Below are 20671 nucleotides of genomic sequence, written 5' to 3' on the forward strand. Positions count from 1 at the left end.
ACGCACAGGCTCAGTAATTGTGGCTCACGGGCCTAGTTGCTCCAAGGCATATGGGATCTTCCCAGACCGGGGCTCGAACCTGTGTCCCCTGCATTGGCAGGCAGATTCTCAACCACTGCGCCACCAGGGAAGCCAGTTTCTGCTTTATAACAAAGTGAATCAGTTATACATATACATATGTCCCCGTATCTCTTCCCTCTTGCATCTCCCTCCCTCCCACCCTCCCTATCCCACCCCTCTAGGTGGTCACAAAGCACCGAGCTGAACTCCCTGTGCTATGCGGTTGCTTCCCACTAGCTAGCTATTTTACGTTTGGTAGTGTATATATGTCCATGCCACTCTCTCACTTTGTCCCAGCTTACCCTTCCCCCTCCCCGTATCCTCAAGTCCATTCTCTAGTAGGTCTGCATCTTTATTCCCATCTTGCCCCTAGGTTCTTCTGACCATTTTCTTTTTTTTTTTTTTTTTAAGATTCTATATATATGTGTTAGCATATGGTATTTGTTTTTCTCTTTCTGACTTACTTCACTCTGTATGACAGACTCTAGGTCCATCCACTTCACTACAAATAACTCAGTTTTGTTCCTTTTTATGACTGAGTAATATTCCATTGTATATATGTGCCACATCTTCTTTATCCATTCATCTGTTGATGGGCCCTTAGGTTGTTTCCATGTCCTGGCTATTGTAAATAGAGCTGCAATGAACATTTTGGTACATGACTCTTTTTGAATTATGGTTTTCTCAGGCTATATGCCCAGTAGTGGGATTGCTGGGTCGTATGGTAGTTCTATTTTTAGTTTTTTAAGGAACCTCCATACTGTTCTCCATAGTGGTTGTATCAATTTACATTCCCACCAACAGTGCAGGAGGGTTCCCTTTTCTCCACACCCTCTCCAACATTTACTGTTTCTAGATTTTTTAATAATGGCCATTCTGACCTGTGTGAGGTGATACCTCATTGTAGTTTTGATTTGCATTTTTCTGATAATTAGGGATGTTGAGCATCTTTTCATGTGCCTCTTGGCCATCTGTATGTCTTCTTTGCAGAAATGTCTATTTAGGTCTTCTGCCCGTTTTTTATTTGGATTATTTGTTTTTTTGATACTGAGCTCCATGAGCTGCCTGTAAATTTTGGAGATTAATCCTTTGTCAGTTGCTTCATTTGCAAATATTTTCTCCCATTCTGAAGGTTGTCTTTTTCATCTTGTTTATGGTTTCCTTTGCTGTGCAAAAGCTTTTAAGTTTCATTAGGTCCCATTTGTTTATTTTTGTTTTTATTTCCTTTAGTCTAGGAGGTGGGTCAAAAAAGATCTTGCTGTGTGGTTTATGTCAAAGAGTGTTTTTCCTATGTTTTCCTCTAAGACTTTTATAGTGTCTGGTCTTACATTTAGTTCTTTAATCCATTTGGAGTTTATTTTTGTGTATGGTCTTAGGGAGTGTTCTAATTTCATTCTTTTCCATGTAGCTGTCCAGTTTTCCCAGCACCACTAATTGAAGAGGCTGTCTTTTCTCCATTGTATATTCTTGCCTCCTTTATAAAAAATAAGGTGACCATATGTACGTGGGTTTATCTCTGGGCTTTCTGTCTTCTAACATTGATCTATATTTCTGTTTTTGTGCCAGTCCCATACTGTCTTGATTACTGTAGCTTTTTAGTATAGTTTGAAATTGGGTAGCCTGATTCCTCCAGCTCTGTTTTTCTTTCTCAAGATTGTTTTGGCTATTTGGGGTCTTTTGTGTTTCCATAAGAATTGTAAAATTTTTTGTTCTAGTTCTGTGAAGAATGCCACTGGTAGTTTGATAGGGATTGCATTAAATCTGTAGATTGCTTTGGGTGGTATAGTCATTTTCACAATATTGATTCTTCCAGTCTAAGAATGTGGTATATTTCTCCACCTGTTTATGTCATCTTTGATTTCTTTCATCAGTGTTTTATACTTTTCTGAGTAGAAGTCTTTCACCTCCTTAGGTAGGTTTATTCCTAGGTATTTTATTCTTTTTGTTGTGATGGTAAATGGGATTGTTTCCTTAATTTCTCTTTCTGATTTTTTCGTTGTTAGTGTATAGGAATGCCAGAGATTTCTGTGCATTAATTTTGTGTCCTGCAACCTTACCAAATTCATTGATTAGTTCTAGTAGTTTTCTGGTGGCATCTTTAGGATTTTCTCTGTATAGTATCATGTCATTTGCTAACAGTGACAGTTTTACTTCTTCTTTTCCAATTTGTATTCCTTTTATTTCTTTTTCTTCTCTGATTGCCATGGCTACGGCTTCCAAAACTATGTTGAATAAGAGTGGTGAGAGTGAACATCCTTGTCTTGTTCCTTATCTTAGTGAGAATGGTTTCAGTCTTTCACCATTGAGTATGATGCTTGCTGTGGGTTTGTCATATATGGCCTTTATTATGTTGAGGTAAGTTCCCTCTATGGGCATTTTCTGGAGAGTTTTTATCGTAAATGGGTGTTGAATTTTGTCAAAAGCTTTTTCTGCATCTATTGAGATGATCATATGGTTTTTCTTCTTCAATATGTTAATATGGTGTATCACATTGTTTGATTTGTATATACTGAAGAATCCTTGCATCCCTGGGATAAATCCCACTTGATCATGGTATATGATCCTTTTAATATGTTGTTGGATTTGATTTGCTAGTATTTTGTTGAGGATTTTTGCGTCTATGTTCATCAGTGGTATTGGTCTATAATTTTCCATTTTTGTGATATCTTTTTCTGGTTTTGGTATCAGGGTCACGGTGGCTTCGTAGAATGAGTTTGGGAGTGTTTCTCCCTCTACAATTTTTTGGAAGAGGTTGAGAAGGATGGGTGTTCGCTCTTCTCTAAATGTTTGATAGAATTCACCTATGAAGCCATCTGGTCCTGGACTTTTGTTTGTTGGAAGATTTTTAATTATAGTTTTAATTTCATTACTTGTGATAGGTCTGTTTATATTTTCTAATTCTTCGTGGTTCTGTCTTGGAAAATCGTACCTTTCCAAGTATTTGTCCATTTCTTCGTGGTTGTCCATTTTATTGGCATATAGTTGTTTGTAGTAGTCTCTTATCATCCTTTGTACTTCTGTGGTGTCACTTGTGATTTCTCCTTTTTCATTTCTAATTTTATTGATTTGCATCCTCTCTATTTTTCTTGATGAGTCTGGCTAGTGGTTTATCAGTTTTGTTTATCTTCTCAAAGAACCAGCTTTTAGTTTTATTGATCGTTGCTATTGTTTTCTTCGTTTCTATTTCATTTATTTCTGCTCTGAAGTTTATGATTTCTTTCCTTCTACTGACTTTGGGTTTTCCTTGTTCTTCTTTCTCTAGTTGTTTTAAGTGTAGGGTTAGATTGTTTATTTGAGATTTTTCTTGTTTCTTGAGGTGAGATTGAATTGCTATAAACTTCCCTCTCAGAGCTGCTTTTGCTGCGTCCCGTAGGTTTTGGGTCGTTGTGTTTTTGTTATTTGTTTCTATGTATTTTTTTTATTTCTTCTTTGATTTCTTCAGTGATCTCTTGGTTATTTAGTAGCGCACTGTTTAGCCTCCATGTATTTGTGTTTTTTACAGTTTTTTTCCTGTAATTGATTTCCAGTCTCATAGCACTGTGGTCAGAAAAGATGCTTGATATGATTTCACTTTCCTTAAATTTTCCGAGGCTTGATTTGTGACCCAGGGTGTGGTCTATCCTGGAGAATGTTCCTTGTGCACTTGAGAAGAAAGTGTATTCTGCCACTTTTGGGTGGCATGTTCTATAAATATCAATTAAATCTATCTGGTCTATTGTGTCATTTAAAGCTTGTGTTTCCTTATTTATTTTCTGTTTGGATGATCTGTTCATTGGTGTTGTTAAAGTCCCCTACCATTATTGTGTTACTGTCAATTTCTCCTTTCATGGTTGTTAGCATTTGCCTTATGTATTGAGGTGCTCCTATGCTGGGTGCATAAACATTTATAATTGTTACATCTTCTTCTTGGATTGATCCTTTGATCATTATGTAGTATCCCTCATATCTTGTAACAGCCTTTATTTTAAAGTCTGTTTTATCTGATAGGATTATCACTACTCCAGCTTTCTTTTGATTTCCATTTGCATGGAATATCTTTTTCCATCCCCTCACTTTCAGTCTGTATATGTCCCTAGGTCTGAAGTGGGTCTCTTTTAGACAGCCTATATATGGGTCTTTTTTTTTGTATCTGTCCAGCCAGTCTGTGTCTTTTGGTTGGAGCATTTAATCCATTTACATTCAAGGTTATTATCGATATGTATGTTCCTATTACCATTTTCTTAATGTTTTGGGTTTGTTTTTATGGGTCTTTTTCTTCTGTTGTGTTTCCCTCCTAGAGAAGTTTCTTTAGCATTTGTTGTAAAGCTGGCTTGGTGGTACTGAATTCTCTTAGCTTTTGCTTGTCTGAAAAGCTTTTGATTTCTCTGTCAAATCTGAATGAGATCCTTGCTGGGTAGTGTACTCTTGGTTGTAGGTTTTTCTTTTTCATCATTTTAAATATATCCTGCCACTACCTTCTGGCCTGCAGAGTTTCTGCTGAAAGATCAGCTGATAACCTTATGGGGTTTCCTTTGTATGTTAGTTTTTGTTTTCCCCTTGCTCTTTTAGTATTTTTTCTTTCAATTTAATTTTTGGTAGTTTGATTAATATATGTCTTGGTGTGTTTCTCCTAGGGTTTATCCTGTATGGGACTCTCTGCGCTTCCTGGACTTGGGTGACTATTTCCTTTTCCCATGTTAGGGAAGTTTTCCACTACACTCTCTTCAAATATTTTCTCAGACCCTTTCTTTTTCTCTTCTTCTTCTGCGACCCCTATAATTCGAACGTTTATGCATTTAGTGTTGTTCCAGAGGTCTCTGAGATTGTCGTCAGTTCTTTTCATTCTTTTTTCTTTGTTCTGCTCCTCGGCAGTTATTTCCACCATTTTGTCTTCTAGCTCACTTATTTGTTCTTCTGCCTCAGTTATTCTGTTATTGATTCCTTCTAGTGTATTTTTCATTGCAGTTATTGTGTTGTTCATCTCGGTTTGTTCTTTAGTTCTTCTGGTCTTTGTTAAACATTTCTTGTATTTTCTCGGTCCACGCCTCCATTCTATTTCCGAGATTCTGGATCATCTTTACTATCATTACTCTGAATTCCTTTTCAGGTAGATTGCCTGTTTTCTCTTCATTTATGTGGTCTTGTAGGTTTTTACTTTGCTCCTTCATCTGTGACATAATTTTTGCCGTCTCATTTTTTTTTTTTTTTGGTGAGTTGGATTGTGTTCGTGTCTTACTGGTTGTTTGCTCTGAGGCTTCCAACACTGGTGTTTGTGAGCTGTTGGGTAGAACTGGGTATTGGTGCTGAGATGAGGACCTCTGGCAGACCTCACTCCGATGAATATTCCCTGGAGTCTGAGGTTCTCTGTTAATCCAGTGGTTCAGACTCGGAGCTCCCACCCCAGGATCTTTGACCCAAACCCTGGCTTGTGAACCAAGGTCCCGCAAGCCGCGAAGGGCAGAAAAAACAAAGGGGGGGAACAATAACAAAGTAAAAAATAAAATTAGACTAGGATACTAACAGATATGTTAGAAAGAATATAAAAATATAGTTGAAACAACAACTGGAAGGTAAAACAGAACCAGAGTAGTAAAAAAAAAAAAGAGGGAAAAAAAGAAAAGAAAAAGGTGGTAAAGACCTTGGTTGTGGAAGTTGGAGGGCGGGGCCTATGCTTAGGATCCACAGGGCTTGAAAAGGCCCTGTGGCTGGTGGGGGGTGGGGCTTAGGCTCGACAGAACAGAAGGGGCCCAGGCGTGCCTGCTGCCTCTGGTGTCAGAGGGCGGGGGCTCCCACCTCGGAGCCCAGCAGGCTTCCTGGGTTCGAGTGGACGGGGTGGTTGCACTCCGCTCCTCTCCTGCTCTTCTGGTCCTGGAGGGCCCCGCCTGCCTGCCTCTCCTGCTCTCCCTCCTATGCCCCAAGGACGCATGCGGCCTGGAGCTCCTGTTCTCCCTGGCCTCCCTCCTAGCCCCCAGGAGCAATGAGGCCCACAGGGGCCCTCTGAGGGCATAGGACCTGGGCTGTGAGAGCGAAGCAGACTTCCTCAGCTGTTTGGGCAGGGGAAACGCTGTGCATGCTTCCCCCGGATCTGAGCCCCCGAGGGTCCCTCCAGGCATGGGAACCCCTCCCCATCTCAGCCACCCCTAGGGGCACCGGTCCTTTCCGGCCTCCACTTCTCCTGCCCCCTCAGTCCCGCCACATCCTACTGGTTCGCTTGGGAGTTCCACCCATCTCATTGGACGTCACAGTCCACCACCAGCATCCAGCAGGTGCCCTCATTGTGGGGAGACATGATCTCCGTCTCTTCCCACACTACCATCTTGACTCCGCCCTGAATATGTTTTTTGATACCTTCTGAAACTTACTATTTTGTGATTTTTCTTTCAGAGTCACTAAAAAGTAAAATAGCATATTGTACATACAAAGTACATTCATCTGAACATGCCAGACTATGCACAGTAATATATTTACTGAAACAAAAATTTAGGATACTATGTATAGAAAAAACAACAGGACAATAAAGAAATATTTGTTTGTTTGTTTTTAAGATATTCCTTTCCATTCCTTACATGAATTGTTGCTGTATAATTTCCACACAGAGATGTTTATTGTATTTTTTTAATATCTTTATTGGAGTATAATTGCTTTACAATGTTGTGTTAGTTTCTGCTGTATAGCAAAGTGAATCAGCTATATGTATACATATATCCCCATATCCCCTCCCTCTTGCGCCTCCCTCCCACCCTCCCTATCCAACCCCACTAGGTGGTCAGAGAGCACGGAGCTGATCTTCCTGTGCTATGCGGCTACTTCCCACTAGCTATCTGTTTTACATTTGGTAGTGTATATATGTCAGTGCTACTCTCTCACTTCGTCCCAGCTTACCCTTCCCCCTCCCCATGTCCTCAAGTCCATTCTCTACATCTGCATCTTTATTTCTGTCCTGGCCCTAGGTCCGTCAGAACTATTTTTTTTTTTAGATTCCATATATATGTGTTAGCATACTGTATTTTTCTCTTTCTGACTTACTTCACTCTGTATGACAGACTCTAGGTCCATCCACCTCACTACAAATAACTCAATTTCGTTTCTTTTTATGACTGTGTAATATTCCACTGTATATATGTGCCACATCTTCTTTATCCATTGATCTTTTGATGGACACTTAGGTTGCTTCCATGTCCTGGCTGTTGTAAATAGTGCTGCAATGAACATTATGGTACATGTCTCTTCTTGAATTTTGGTTTTCTCAGGGTATATGCCCAGTAGAGGGATTGCTGGGTCATATGGTAGTTCTAGTTTTAGTTTTTTAAGGAACCTCCAAACTGCTCTCCATAGTGGCTGTGTCAATTTACACTGCTACCAACAGTGCAAGAGGGTTCCCTTTTCTCCACACCCTCTCCAGCATTTATTGTTTGTAGATTTTTTGATAATGGCCATTCTGACTGGTGTGAGGTGATACCTTATTGTGGTTTTGATTTGCATTTCTCTAATTATTAATGATGAGCATTCTTCATGTGTTTGTTGGCCATCTCTATGTCTTCTTTGCAGAAATGTCTATTTAGGTCTTATGTGCATATTTGGATTGGTTTGTTTGTTTTTCGTTATTGGTCTCTATGAGCTGCCTGTATATTTTGGAGATTAATCCTTTGTCAGTTGCTTCATTTGCAAATATTTTCTACCATTCTGAGGGTTGTCTTTTCGTCTTGTTTATGGTTTCCTTTGCTGGCAAAAGCTTTTAAGGTTCATTAGGTCCCATTTGTTTATCTGTGTTTTTATTTCCATTTCTCTAGGAGGTTGGTCAGAAAGGATCTTGTTGTGATTTATGTCATAGAGTGTTCTGCCTATGTTTTCCTCTAACAGATTTATAGTGTATGGCCTTATATTTAGGTCTTTAATCCATTTTGAGTTTATTTTTGTATATGGTGTTAGGGAGTGTTCTAATTTCATTCTTTTGCATGTAGCTGTCCAGTTTTCCCAGCACCACTTACTGAAGAGGCTGTCTTTTCTCCATTGTATATTCTTGCCTCCTTTATCAAAGATAAGGTGACAGTATGTGCGTGGGTTTATCTCTGAGCTTTCTATCCTGTTCCATTGATCTGTATTTCTGTTTTTGTGCCAATACCATACTGTCTTGATTACTGTAACTTTGTAGTATAGTCCAAAGTCTGGGAGCCTGATTCCTCCAGCTCCATTTTTCTTTCTCAAGGTTACTTTGGCTATTTGGGGTCTTTTGTGTTTCCATACAAATTGTGAAATTTTTTGTTCTACTTCTGTGAAAAATGCCATTGGTAGTTTGATAGGGATTGCATTGAATCTGTAGATTGCTTTAGATAGTATAGTCATTTTCACAATATTGATTCTTCCAATCCAAGAACATGGTATATCTCTCCATCTGTTTGTCTCATCTTTAATTTCTTTCATCAGTGTCTTATAGTTTTCTGCATACAGGTCTTCTGTCTCCTTCTGTAGGTTTATTCCTAGGTGTTTTATTCTTTTTCTTGCAGTGGTAAATGGGAGTGTTTCCTTATTTTCTCCTTCAGATTTTTTGTCATTAGTGTATAGGGATGCAAGAGATTTCTGTGCAGTAATCTTGTATCCTGCTACTTTACCAAATTCATTGATTAGCTCTAGTAGTCTTCTGGTAGCATCTTTAGGATTTTCTATGTACAGTATCATGTCATCTGCAAAAAGTGACAGTTTTACTTCTTCTTTTCCATTTTGGATTCTTTTTATTTCTTTTTCTTCTCTGATTGCTGTGGCTAAAACTTCCAATACTATATTGAATAATAGTGGTGAGAGTGGGCAACCTTGTCTTGTTCCTGATTTTAGAGGAAATGGTTTCAGTTTTTCACCATTGAGAATGATGTTGGCTGTGGGTTTGTCATATATGGCCTTTATTATGTTGAGGTAGCTTCCCTCTGTGCCTACTTTCTGGAGAGTTTTTATCATAAATAAGTGTTGAATTTTGTCAAAAGCTTTTTCTGCATCTATTGAGAGGATCATATGGTTTTTCTCCTTCAATTTGTTAATATGGTGTATCACATTGATTGATTAGCATATACTGAATAATCCTTGCATTCCTGGGATAAATCCCACTTGATCATGGTGTATGATCCTTTTAATGTGCTGTTGGTTTATGTTTGTTAGTCTTTTGTTGAGGATTTTTGCATCTATGTTCATCAGTGATATTAGCCTGTAGTTTTCTTTTTTTGTGACATCTTTATCTGATTTTGGTATCAGGGTGATGGTGGCCTCGTAGAATGAGTTTGGGAGTATTCCTCCCTCTGCTATATTTTGGAATAGTTTGAGAAGGATAGGTGATAGCTCTTCTCTGAATGTTTGATAGAAGTCGCCTGTGAATCCATCTGGTCCTGGACTTATGTTTGTTGGAAGATTTTTAGTCACAGTCTCAATTACAGTGCTTGAGATTGGTCTGTTTATATTTTGTATTTCTTCCTTGTTCAGTCTTGGAAGGTTGTGCTTTGCTAAGAATTTGTCCGTTTCTTCCAGGTTGTCCATTTTATTGGCATAGAGTTGATTGTAGTAATCTTTCATGATCCTTTGTATTTCTGCAGAGTCAGTTCTTCTCCTTTTTCATTTCTAATTATATTGATTTGAGTGTTCTCCCTTTTCTGGCTAGTGGTTTATCAATTTTGTTTATCTTCCCAAATATCCAGCTTTTAGTTTTATTGACTTTGCTATTGTTTCCTTCATTTCTTTTTCTTTCATTTCTGATCTTATCTTTATTATTTCTTTCCTCTATTGACTTTGGGTTTTCTTTGTTCTTCTTTATCTAATTGTTTTAGGTATACGGTGAGGTTGTTTATTTGAGATGTTTCTTGTTTCCTGAGGTAGGATTGTATAGCTCTAAACTTCCCTCTTAGAACTGCTTTTGCTGCATCCCATAGGTTTTGGGTAGTCATGTTTTCATTGTCATTTGTTTCTAGGTATTTTTTGATATCCTCTTTGATTTCTTCAGTGATCTCTTGGCTATTTAGTAGTGTATTGTTTAGCCCCGATTGGTTTGTATTATTTACAGTTATTTTTCCTGTAATTGCGTTGTTGTAGGAAAAGATACTTGATACACTTACAATTTTCTTAAATCTACCAAGGCTCATTTTGTGACCCAACATATGATCTATCCTGGAGAATGTTCCTTGAGCACTTGAGAAGAAGTGTATTCTGTTGTTTTTGGTGGAATGTCCTGTAAATATCAATTAAGTCCATCTGGTCTAATGTATCATTTAAAGCTTGTGTTTCCTTATTTGTTTTCATTTTGGATGATCTGTCCATTGGTGGAAATTGTGTGTTAACATCCCCTTCTATTACCGTGTTACTGTTGATTTCCTCTTTTATGGCTATTAGCATTTGCCTTATGTATTGAGGTGCTCCTATGTTGGGTGCATAAATATTCATAATTGTTACTTCTTCTTCTTGGACTGATTCATTGATCATTATGTCGTATCCTTCTTTGTTTTTTGTAACAGTCTTTATTTTAAAGTCTGTTTTGTCTGATATGAGTATTGCTACTCCAGCTTTCTTTTGATTTCCATTTGCATGGAATATCTTTTTCCATCCCCTCACTTTCAGTCTGTATATGTCCCTAGGTCTCAAGTCAGTCTCTTGTAGACAGCATATATATGGGTCTTGTTTTTGTATCCATTCAGCCAGTCAGTGTGTTTTGTTTGGAGCAATTAAACCATTTACATTTAAGGTAATTATCAATATGTATGTTCCTATTACCATTTTCTTAATTGTTCTGGGTTTGTTTTTGTTGGTCTTTTCCTTCTCTTGTGTTTACCACCTAGAGAAGTTTCTTTAGCATTTGTTGTAAAACTGGTTTGGTGGTACTCTTAAATTTTGCTTGTTTGTAAAGGTTTTAATTTCTCTGTCGAATCTGAATGAGATCCTTGCTGGGTGGAGTAATCTTGGCTGTAGGTTTTTCCCTTTCATCACTTTAAATATGTCCTGCCACTTCCTGCTGGCTTGCAGAGTCGCTGCTGAAAGTTCAGCTGCTAACCTTATGGGAATTCCCTTGTATATTTTTTTTTGCTTGTCCCTTGTTGCTTTTAATATCTTTTCTTTGTATTTAATTTTTGATAGTTTGATTAATATGTGTGTTGACATGTTTCTTCTTGGATTTATCCTGTATGGGACTCTCTGCACTTCCTGGACTTGCTTGACTATTTCCTTTCCCCTGTTAAGGAAGTTTGCAAGTATAATCTCTTCAGATATTTTCTCAGACCCTTTCTTTTTCTCTTCTTCTTCTGGGACCCCTATAATTCGAATGTTGGTGCATATAATGTTGTCCCAGAGTTCTCTGAGACTGTCCTTCATTCTTTTCATTCTTTTTTCTTTATTCTGCTCTGCAGTAGTTATGTCCACAGTTTTATCTTCCAGATCACTTATCCGGTCTTCTGCCTCAGTTATTCTGCTATTGATTCCTTCTAGAGAATTTTTAATTTCATTTATTTTGTTGTTCATCATTGTTTGTTTGCTCTTTAATTCTTCTAGGTCCTTGTTAAACGTTTTTTGTATTTTCTCCATTCTATTTCCAGGATTTTGGATCATCTTTACTATCATTACTCTGAATTTTTTTTCTGGTAGACTGCCTATTTCCTCTTCATTTGTTTGGTCTGGTGGGTTTTTACCTTGCTCCTTCATCTGCTGCATATGTCTCTTTCTTCTCATTTTGTTTAACTTACTGTATTGGGTGTCTCCTTTTCACAGTCTGCAGGTTCTAGTTCCTGTTGTTTTTGGTGTCTGCCCCCTACTTGTGAGGTTGGTCAGTGGTTTGTGTAGGCTTCCTGGCAGAGGGGACTGGTCCCTGTGTTCTGGTGGGTGGGGCTGGATCTTGTCCTTCTGGTGGGCAGGGCCGCATCCAGTGGTGAGTTTTGGGGTATCTGTGGACTTAGTATGACTTTAGGTGGCCTCTCTGCTAGTGGGTGGGGTTGTGTTCTGGTCTTGCTGGTTGTTTGGCATGGCGCATCCAGCACTGGAGCTTGCTGGCTGTTGGTTGGAGTTGGGTCTTAGGGTTTAGATGGAGATCTCTGGGAGAGCTCTCACCGAGTGATATTACTTGGGGCCAGGAGGTCTCTGGTGGTCCAATGTCCTGTTCTCGGTTCTCCCACCTTGGAGGCTCAGACCTGACACCTGGCTGGAGCACCAAGACCCTGCCACCCACGTGGGTCGGAAGAAAAGGAAGAAAAAAGAAGGAAAAAAAAGAAAAATACACGAACAGTAGAACCCCAGACCAAATGGTAAAAGCAAAACTAAACAGACAAAATCACACAAATAAACATACACACTCATAAGAAGAAAACAAACAACAGCAACAACAAAAAACGAACAGTCGGAACCCTAGGACAAATGGTAAAAGCAAACCTAAATAGACAAAATCATACAAAGAAACATACACATACACACTATAGACCAGGGCTTCAGAATATTTGGTCCTTTTCCAGACTTCTCTCTGTTCCTCTGTGAAAGGACTTCAAGGTCATTTTGCTTAGACTTTGATTCTCAGCCTGCAGTGGAATCACGTGGGAATCTTGAACTGATGCTGGGCCTCACTGGGGAGGAATCAAATCAGAAAATCTGGGGTGAGGCCTGGCATGAAACTGCTTTAAAGCTTCCCGCCCGACTCCACCAGTCTCCAGAGGCGAGAGCCCTGTATTTTTTAAACTATCATAAGTTTTAAAGCTATGAACTTTGAATAAACTAGCCACTGTAATTATAAGAATAATTATTTCCTATTGATAGAATTTGTCAATGATGTATTAATACTGCATATCTGTTCATTAAATTGGAAAGTATTACTCTGCCTCTCGCCATCTCGTGTATTTCAGGCTTACACATGTTGGAAATAATTTATCGTAGTTATATTTCACAGACTTTAAGACTCACCCCAAAGTAAAGATGTCATATTTTCCATTCTGAAATTAGTAATATATAAATGTGGACTGTTAGAAATGTGCCGTTATGTCAGGACGTAGACCTCTGGAAATCACTGTTATAAATTTATTTTTAAAGTTGATTACTTCCTCCAGTGTTCATTCCATAGTTTATTTCAAAACAATTGTGTGCCAGTTATTATGTTGGGTCAGAGATATAAAAAAATGAATACAACATGCTTCTGCTCTCACATAATGCACAGATTAGGAAAACAGAAAAAAGAAAACAAAAAACCAAAAACAGGGCAGTATACTCAGTACGGTAAGCAGAAGGACATTCCAGTAGTGGTAACTGTATCTTCAAAGGGTTGGAGCATGTGGTAAGGGAGAGCATGTTCAGAGGCTAGAACACAGCCCACTGTGTCTAAAATGTTGGGTTTGGAGGAAGAAGAAGTCAGAGGGGAGTAGGGATGAATGGAAGGACATGAGACTGAAAGGGTTGATGGAAAACTAGTAGTAAGGGCCTGGGATGCTATCCTAAGAAATTTGGATTACAACTAAAAAGGGCAACATTTTCATCATTGTTGCAAATACACCCTTAAAAGTTCCTTAACATTTGGAAAGCATGAAATGGAGGTTTAAAGCAACTCGGTATTTGAAGATGAAGGATGATACATTAGCCAGGCACAGAGAGGTTGCAAGAGAAAGAAGGAAAATGAAGGCATCAAGAACACAAAAATTTAGTGGGCTCCAAACAATCCAGAGATTTCCACTATTTTTAAAATTTTTACTTTCAAAGACCCTTATAGTTGTCCTTTACATTCTAAGAAAGAAGTTTTTCTAGGTCTGTTGCTTGCAGGAGATGATAGTGGTAGTTAATGTTTTTGAGTAATCTTGCTTTGGAGCATTAAATTGAAAACCTTGACCTTGGTGTCTATGTCTCTTTCATGTTTGTTTCCTCAACACTACTATACAACACTGCAATGTTTGATACATATTATGCTCAATAAATATTAAATGATGAATGAATGAGAGAAACCCAGAAGAGCAGAGCCTTTTGTTTACTACTCAGTTCCCTAAAATTATGGTAAATTTTATTGTCTGCAAGTTGTAAATCATGAAATAAAATCATTGGAATGCCTGGCACATAGTAACTGCCCAATAAATGTTTGCTGAATAAATGGGTGAAAGAAAAATCTAAGACAATAAAATGAAGTATTTATTGAATACTTCCTGGGAACATGGCACTAAAGTATTTCTCCTATCATCAAGATATTATGTCTCTGCAGAAATACTTCAAAATGAATGCTGTGGTAGTAAGTATTATAGGAGCTCAAGGAAGGGAAGGAGGCTCGTGGACAAGATCAGTATGAGTAGGCTTCAGGAAACAGGATAGACCTCATTAAAATTTGAATGATTGGTATGATTTATAAATGTGAAAAGGAAAAGAAGTTGTTGAAGAATAAGGCATATGTGGGAGCTTAGTGAGATGAACCATTCTGGGTTAATTAAGTTTACCATGTTCTCTTTTTAATTCTAGTTGGGTGCTCAAGGATGCCTTTCTTTCTTATTGCTTTTCAGGGCAGTGTTGGCCCTATGGGACCAGTTGGACCTTCTGGAATCCCTGGCCCAATGGTATGTTTCTATTTTTATAATGGATATTTCACTTTGATTTTTCTATGATGTCACAAAGTATCACTTTCTTTTTTAGGGTCTTTCGGGGAATAAGGGCCTACCTGGAATCAAAGGTGATAAGGTGATTTAAATATTTACATTGTAATAGAGATTATTTCTTATCACATTTACTTTTCTTTTGAATCCACACAACTTATAAAATACTTGTTTTAAAAAATATGGGATCTAATCTGTACTATCAATTATATAATTTTTCTCAAAAGTAGGAAAAATAGAGAAATTATTCTTGTATAACTAGTATTTGCCTTCTTATAATATTGCCACATTTGCATTGCTTAAGTGTCTTCACGTGAAATTGTGCTCTCCAGGGTGAACAAGGCATTGTGGGAGAGCTAGGAGAACCAGGGTATCCTGGAGACAAGGTAATGTTTTTACCGTTAATTTTATATAAATACAACAAAAAGCAGTGAAAATGTATAAATTCTTTAAAAAGAAAGGAGTACTGATTATTTTAAATCATTGATTATATTTTTTTTAGGATATGGTATCAATATGGTTTTACAAGTCTTATTTAAAACAGTTTTCTCAATTATTTTAGAATAATTCCATGAATTTTTTTAGTAAATTTGTAAATAGAGGCATATCTGCCTTCTGTCGTAGAATAGTTTTTCTCTTCACTCTACTGTTCTTTTCTTTTAGGGCGCTAGGGGTTTTCCTGGACCACCAGGGATGAGAGGAAAGCCAGGACCTTCAGTAGGTTTGAACTTTTGGTTTGCTTTTTCTGATTCATGGGCTACACACTATGGCATGAGTCTGGATACCTGTTGTTGTTTGTGGAATGTAAGAAGTAGGATGTAAGACTACCAGTATGGCGTTTTCTCTCCACTTTTAGAATATAGCTAATCCTTGAAGTTTTTAGCTCACATTCCATAGATTATTGGATCTCACCCTCCTCACCCCACCCCATCCCAGGCCAAAGCCAAATTTCTGTGAGCCTTAAAGATCTTGGTTGATCTATAATAGACAGTATTTAAACTAAGCAGTAGATTTTAAGTCAGAAAATATAAGGCACCTTAAATAATATTTTAATTTATCCAGATATCTGTTTCATTAAGGAAACATTCGGAAGAAAAAATAGCATGTCTCACTCTCTTATGGGCCCAAATATTCTAGTTCCTTGTCTTTTTTTTAACCTTTGACCATCAATTAATTGAAATAAAAGGATACCGTGTATTGTAGTTAACTTGAAGCCCAAGAAACTATAAAACTAAAGTTACTGAATAATTAAAAACATTTAAATGAAAAATGGTTAAAACATGAGTTAAAGGTATTTATCTGCATATTAAAAATCATAATAATTATTATAGCTAACATTTACTGAGTGCTTACAAAGTGCCAGACCAGGTGCTCTTCTAAGGTCTATACGTCTAATTTAATCCTTAAAACAATCATATGAAGTTGGGACTATTATTATTATTATTATTATTTTAATTAATTAATTAATTTATGTATTTATTTTTATTTTTGGCTGTGTTGGGTCTTCGTTTCTGTGCGAGGGCTTTCTCCAGTTGTGGCGAGCAGGGGCCACTCTTCATCGCGGTGCGCGGGCCTCTCACTGTCGTGGCCTCTCTTGTTGTGGAGCACAGGCTCCAGACGTGCAGGCTCAGTAGTTGTGGCTCACGGACTTAGTTGCTCCGCGGCATGTGGGATCTTCCCAGACCAGGGCTCGAACCCGTGTCCCCTGCATTGGCAGGCAGATTCTCAACCACTGCGCCACCAGGGAAGCCCCAAGAAGTTGGGACTATTATTATTCCTATTTTACCAGTTAGGGGAACTGAGACACAGAGAGTTAACTAACTTGCCCAAGGTCCCATAGTTAGTTAGTAGCCACCTGGGAAAACCTAGGAAAACACATATGTCAGAGCCCATGCACTTAGCCACTGTGCCATAGTGTTTTAGGCTTTAACGTTTTAAGATTGCTTTAGGGTTTTAATATTGATTACAACTCTGTGAAGGTGATTGTAGATATAAAAAATTAGATATAAAATCATAATTTATTAATATAACATTATAAAAGAGTGTTGTTTTCCCGAGCAATTCATCATGTTCCCTCTAACTCCACCCCCTCATCTTTGGATTGTTTATTTTTGCATCAAAGGAAGCAGCATTAAGTTACATAACTTTACATACACCATTCTTTATGACTTCTAACAGTGACAGCATTTCATATACATTTCCCAGGAATTATTTAATCCAAAGAACAATTGTTGGCATCTATTTAGCTAATGACATGTTGGTGGTGAGTTTTGCCTTAACTAGTTTTCACTCAGTCAGCCATCTACCCAGACTTGTGCCGTGGTGTTGAATCTCAGAAGGGGCACGAGTATAGGTCAAGCTAACAAAAAGCTTCTGTTTTTTGAGGATGATTCTAAACCACGTGAAAGGGACTTTCAATATCTGCAGTGATTGACCCTTCTTATATCTTCATTTTTTTCTAATGTGAGGGTTTTCTAACTTTTGATAATAATAAAAGGAAATGATATGACACATTTTCTAAGGTCAATACTAAGTAATAAATAATTGATATTATTCTCTTATGCTTTGTAATTAATTACTTGAGAAAACCAGAGTCAAATATCATGCTTATATAAGGTAAACCTTTTTAATGTCTTCCTTATTACTCTTTGATTCAACTTATATTGATAACATGTTTATTGGGGTGGGAGGGGGGAAATCGCTGGACTGAATAACATGTAGATTTTAGTTCCAGCCCTGACACTGACCTGCTGTGACCTTGGGCATTTAACCACCATGGTATCCAGTTTCTCGTGTTTAAAATGAGAGTCAGGCTATATCATATGTAAGGTTCCTTGCAGCTCTGTGACTCTTTAATCCTCTCTTAGTAATAATGCTTACCAACGTTGCTCTAGTCTAAGCTAAAGCAAAGACAGCCTGTTTTACCTTTAGCACATTGTCTTAAAACCTTACTTTTTTTTTTTTTCCTGGAATCACCAGAAACTCTAATGTGGTTCTTTAAGGCAGTGATGCAGGGAACATGAAATGGTGAGCGTGAGGCTTTTGCTTGCTCGTGTTATATCTTTTTTGTACTATTCTAATAAAAATATTTTAAAGTCAGCAGGGATTAGTTTGGTAGGAAACAGCTGGCTATTTTTTATTTGTTTTTTTTAATCAAATCTTCGAAATATACATACTTTGGACTGAAGATAGGATAGAGACTTATGAATTAATATTTATGAGATGGCCTTGCCTTTAGACTTCCACTTTATTTATAACTTGTTTCTATCTTATTGTTAGAAAAAATTGTAGTTGTTTGACTTTCCTCATTATGGAAGGAGACACCTGTTGAATGAAAAATTACGTACACAATATCAGTAATCATATTAAAAATAAATTATACAAGTTGGTGCCTATCTGAATCATTTGTTTACTATCATGCAAAGAATGCCAAAGTCATAAGAATGTCTTTCTTATTTTATATCTCCTACTTTTGGTTTTCTTTTATCTAAAATGTTGGTGTCACTGATACTGTTTCCAAATGAATCTAAGTTATAACATAAAAGAATGTTTTCAAGATAGAAGAATGTCCTGATCCAGAAGGTTTTTAACATTCTGGAATAGGGAAGCTTTTACCCTGCAAGTATTTAAAAACTAGAGGAAACTACCAATCTGAAGTTGTTAAGAAATATTATTTTTTTTAAAAGAGAAAATAAATACAATTATGTCCTTTCCATTTTTTTTTAGCTAGAAGTTGCTGTCATTTGTAGAAGTTTACTTTTAATCATTATTCAATCCTCTAAAAGTTACTTGAAAACTCAGTTTATAATTTATAAAGGAGAATTGACATTCAAGGAAACTTGCCATTGAAGTTTTTCAAAATGAAAATTTTTTCTGAAGGATGAATAAAATTATTCCACAATTTATGTTTTTAAATATCAGGTTGTCAATCAACTTTTCTGAAAACAGAGGCCTAGTGTATGCTGATTTTTCCTCAAGCTTGTAAATTTAGTGTCTTGTTTAGATTTTGCCACTAGAGGGCCTCAGTGAGAACTTCATCTCTATCTCTTGGAGGTAATACTCATTTTAAGAATTTGACTCCCTTAGATACTGATTATGATGGAGTATGATGGATTATAATTTTGTTTATTTAGGGGAACTTCAGTGAACTTCGCATAATACTTTATTACTTTTCTCTAGATTTGATTGCAGTAGTTGTATTGTGTACTGTTTAAGTCCAGATACTCTAGCACTCTATGAGACTGAATTTAGTACATGTGGAAAACTGTGCTTTACTTCTTGGAAAGTGGATAAACCCATATTATACATAAAATTTTATGTATAAGAAATGCAAGCAATTTTATGTATTCTGAGACCTATTTAAGTCAAATTTGAAGCTCACATAGAAATTTAATATGACAGAAATAATGAATTCAATATTTTTTATGAAAACAAGGGTATCAGACTACCGGCCTTCCCTGTTCTGTAGTTTCCTCTCTTGAGAGCATCACCAACCCTCTCTAGTAGCAGGCTTTTACCCACTTCTCTTTCCTCGGACTTCTTCTCCAGCCCTGATTTCACATTGTTAGCCTGAATGTCAGAAAATGGCTGCAGAGTTATTGAAACTGAATCCTCAGAAGTTTAGTTAAAGGATTAAAGCAATCTAGGAATTCTAGGTATCATCCAGGAGAGGAGAGAGGATGTGAAGGGAAGGATTAATGGTTATAAAATTGATTAACATTTAATGAGTACTTTCTATATGCTAGACACTGTGCTTAACACTTATACATTTATTGTCTCATTTAATCCTTACAATGACTCTGTAAGAATGTTACTACTGTTGTTATTATTCCTGTTTTATTGGTGAGAAAACTGAGGCTGAGAGAGATTAAGCAACAAGGATTTAAATCCAGGTGATTCTTAATTACAAAATCAGGCCCCTTATAGTTATCAAAGGAGAAAGGAATTTTCAGAGACAGTCAGAGGACCCTGGCTATTTATGGAAACAGTTCTTCATCTAGAGTTCCCTACTTTGTTAAGTCAAACTTTACTGTCTTATCTCTGGGTAACACATACCCACACACACAATTTTTTTCCTTGATTTGATTTCTATTAATTTGTTTGTATCCCTAACATTTAGGAGTAAATATATATATATATATATATATATGTGTGTGTGTGTGTGTATATATATATATGTGTGTGTGTATATATATATATGGACACATATCTCTATATAATAAGTTTTCTACAATGATGATGGTTATAAATTAAGTCTTTCTGAATAGTCATTAAAACTTCGGCATATTATTATATATTGAGTGTTGTTTGCCAGAAAGTCATTACAACTTTGTGTGGCATAATATATTTAGTGCTTTTTGCTTACCATATGTTTCCTTTTTAGATCATATTTATTAAAGTAATGTTTATACTTTGATTTCTCCCACCCACCCCCACGTTTTAGGGCCAAACAGGTAACCCAGGACCCCAAGGACCATCTGGCTCTCGAGGACCAGAGGTAAAATGTTGGTGGGAATATAATTAATTTAAATAAATATAGAAATTAAGCTTGGTTAGTAAAACATGCTTTTACATAATAGGTTTAAGAAAGATTCTCTTTAAAGTTTATATCTTTGAAAATAGTTTGGACTAAATTTTTTCTGTTATGTCAGGAGGTTTGCAACAGTGATCTCTAGAAAATAGAAAAGGTATTAGCTACATTACAGTCCTGGTTAGGTCACAGCTGATTTATTTGTTCTGCACAACAACTACTAATAACACATGCTTGGAGCTTGAAATCAAATTTCAGGACCTAAATGCCATTGAATTTTTAATGCAGAATGCTTCCAATTTTTTAATATGCATATATCATTTGGATCTCATATTCTAGAATAAATACAATTAAGTCTGTAGCACATATATCAGATTTGCTTGTATATTTGAAATTCTTACTTTGGCTTAATGCTTGATGTAGAGGGGCTTTTTCTTTTCTTAAGACTACATAGGACATGAGCTTCTGAGATGAAACATTTAAGTTTTATTAAAAAAAATCATTTTATGAGTCAAAGATATACTACATAGAGATAAAG

General features: G+C 36.9%; 1 protein-coding gene across 7 annotated transcripts in view; it reads left to right on the forward strand.

The window, feature by feature from the left end:
• Positions 1-20671, forward strand: part of COL24A1 (collagen type XXIV alpha 1 chain) — a 408506-nt gene that overhangs the window by 129503 nt on the left and 258332 nt on the right. For all 7 annotated transcript variants that reach the window (XM_082409988.1, XM_082409993.1, XM_082409994.1 and 4 more), the window contains 5 exons: positions 14514-14567; positions 14644-14688; positions 14936-14989; positions 15267-15320; positions 20047-20100. In XM_082409988.1, the coding sequence (XP_082266114.1) occupies positions 14514-14567; positions 14644-14688; positions 14936-14989; positions 15267-15320; positions 20047-20100 (261 nt within the window). The remainder of the gene's footprint in view (positions 1-14513; positions 14568-14643; positions 14689-14935; positions 14990-15266; positions 15321-20046; positions 20101-20671) is intronic.

Source organism: Balaenoptera physalus (genome assembly GCF_965194825.1).
Source record: "Balaenoptera physalus genome assembly, chromosome: 1".
Lineage (NCBI taxonomy): Eukaryota > Metazoa > Chordata > Mammalia > Artiodactyla > Balaenopteridae > Balaenoptera > Balaenoptera physalus.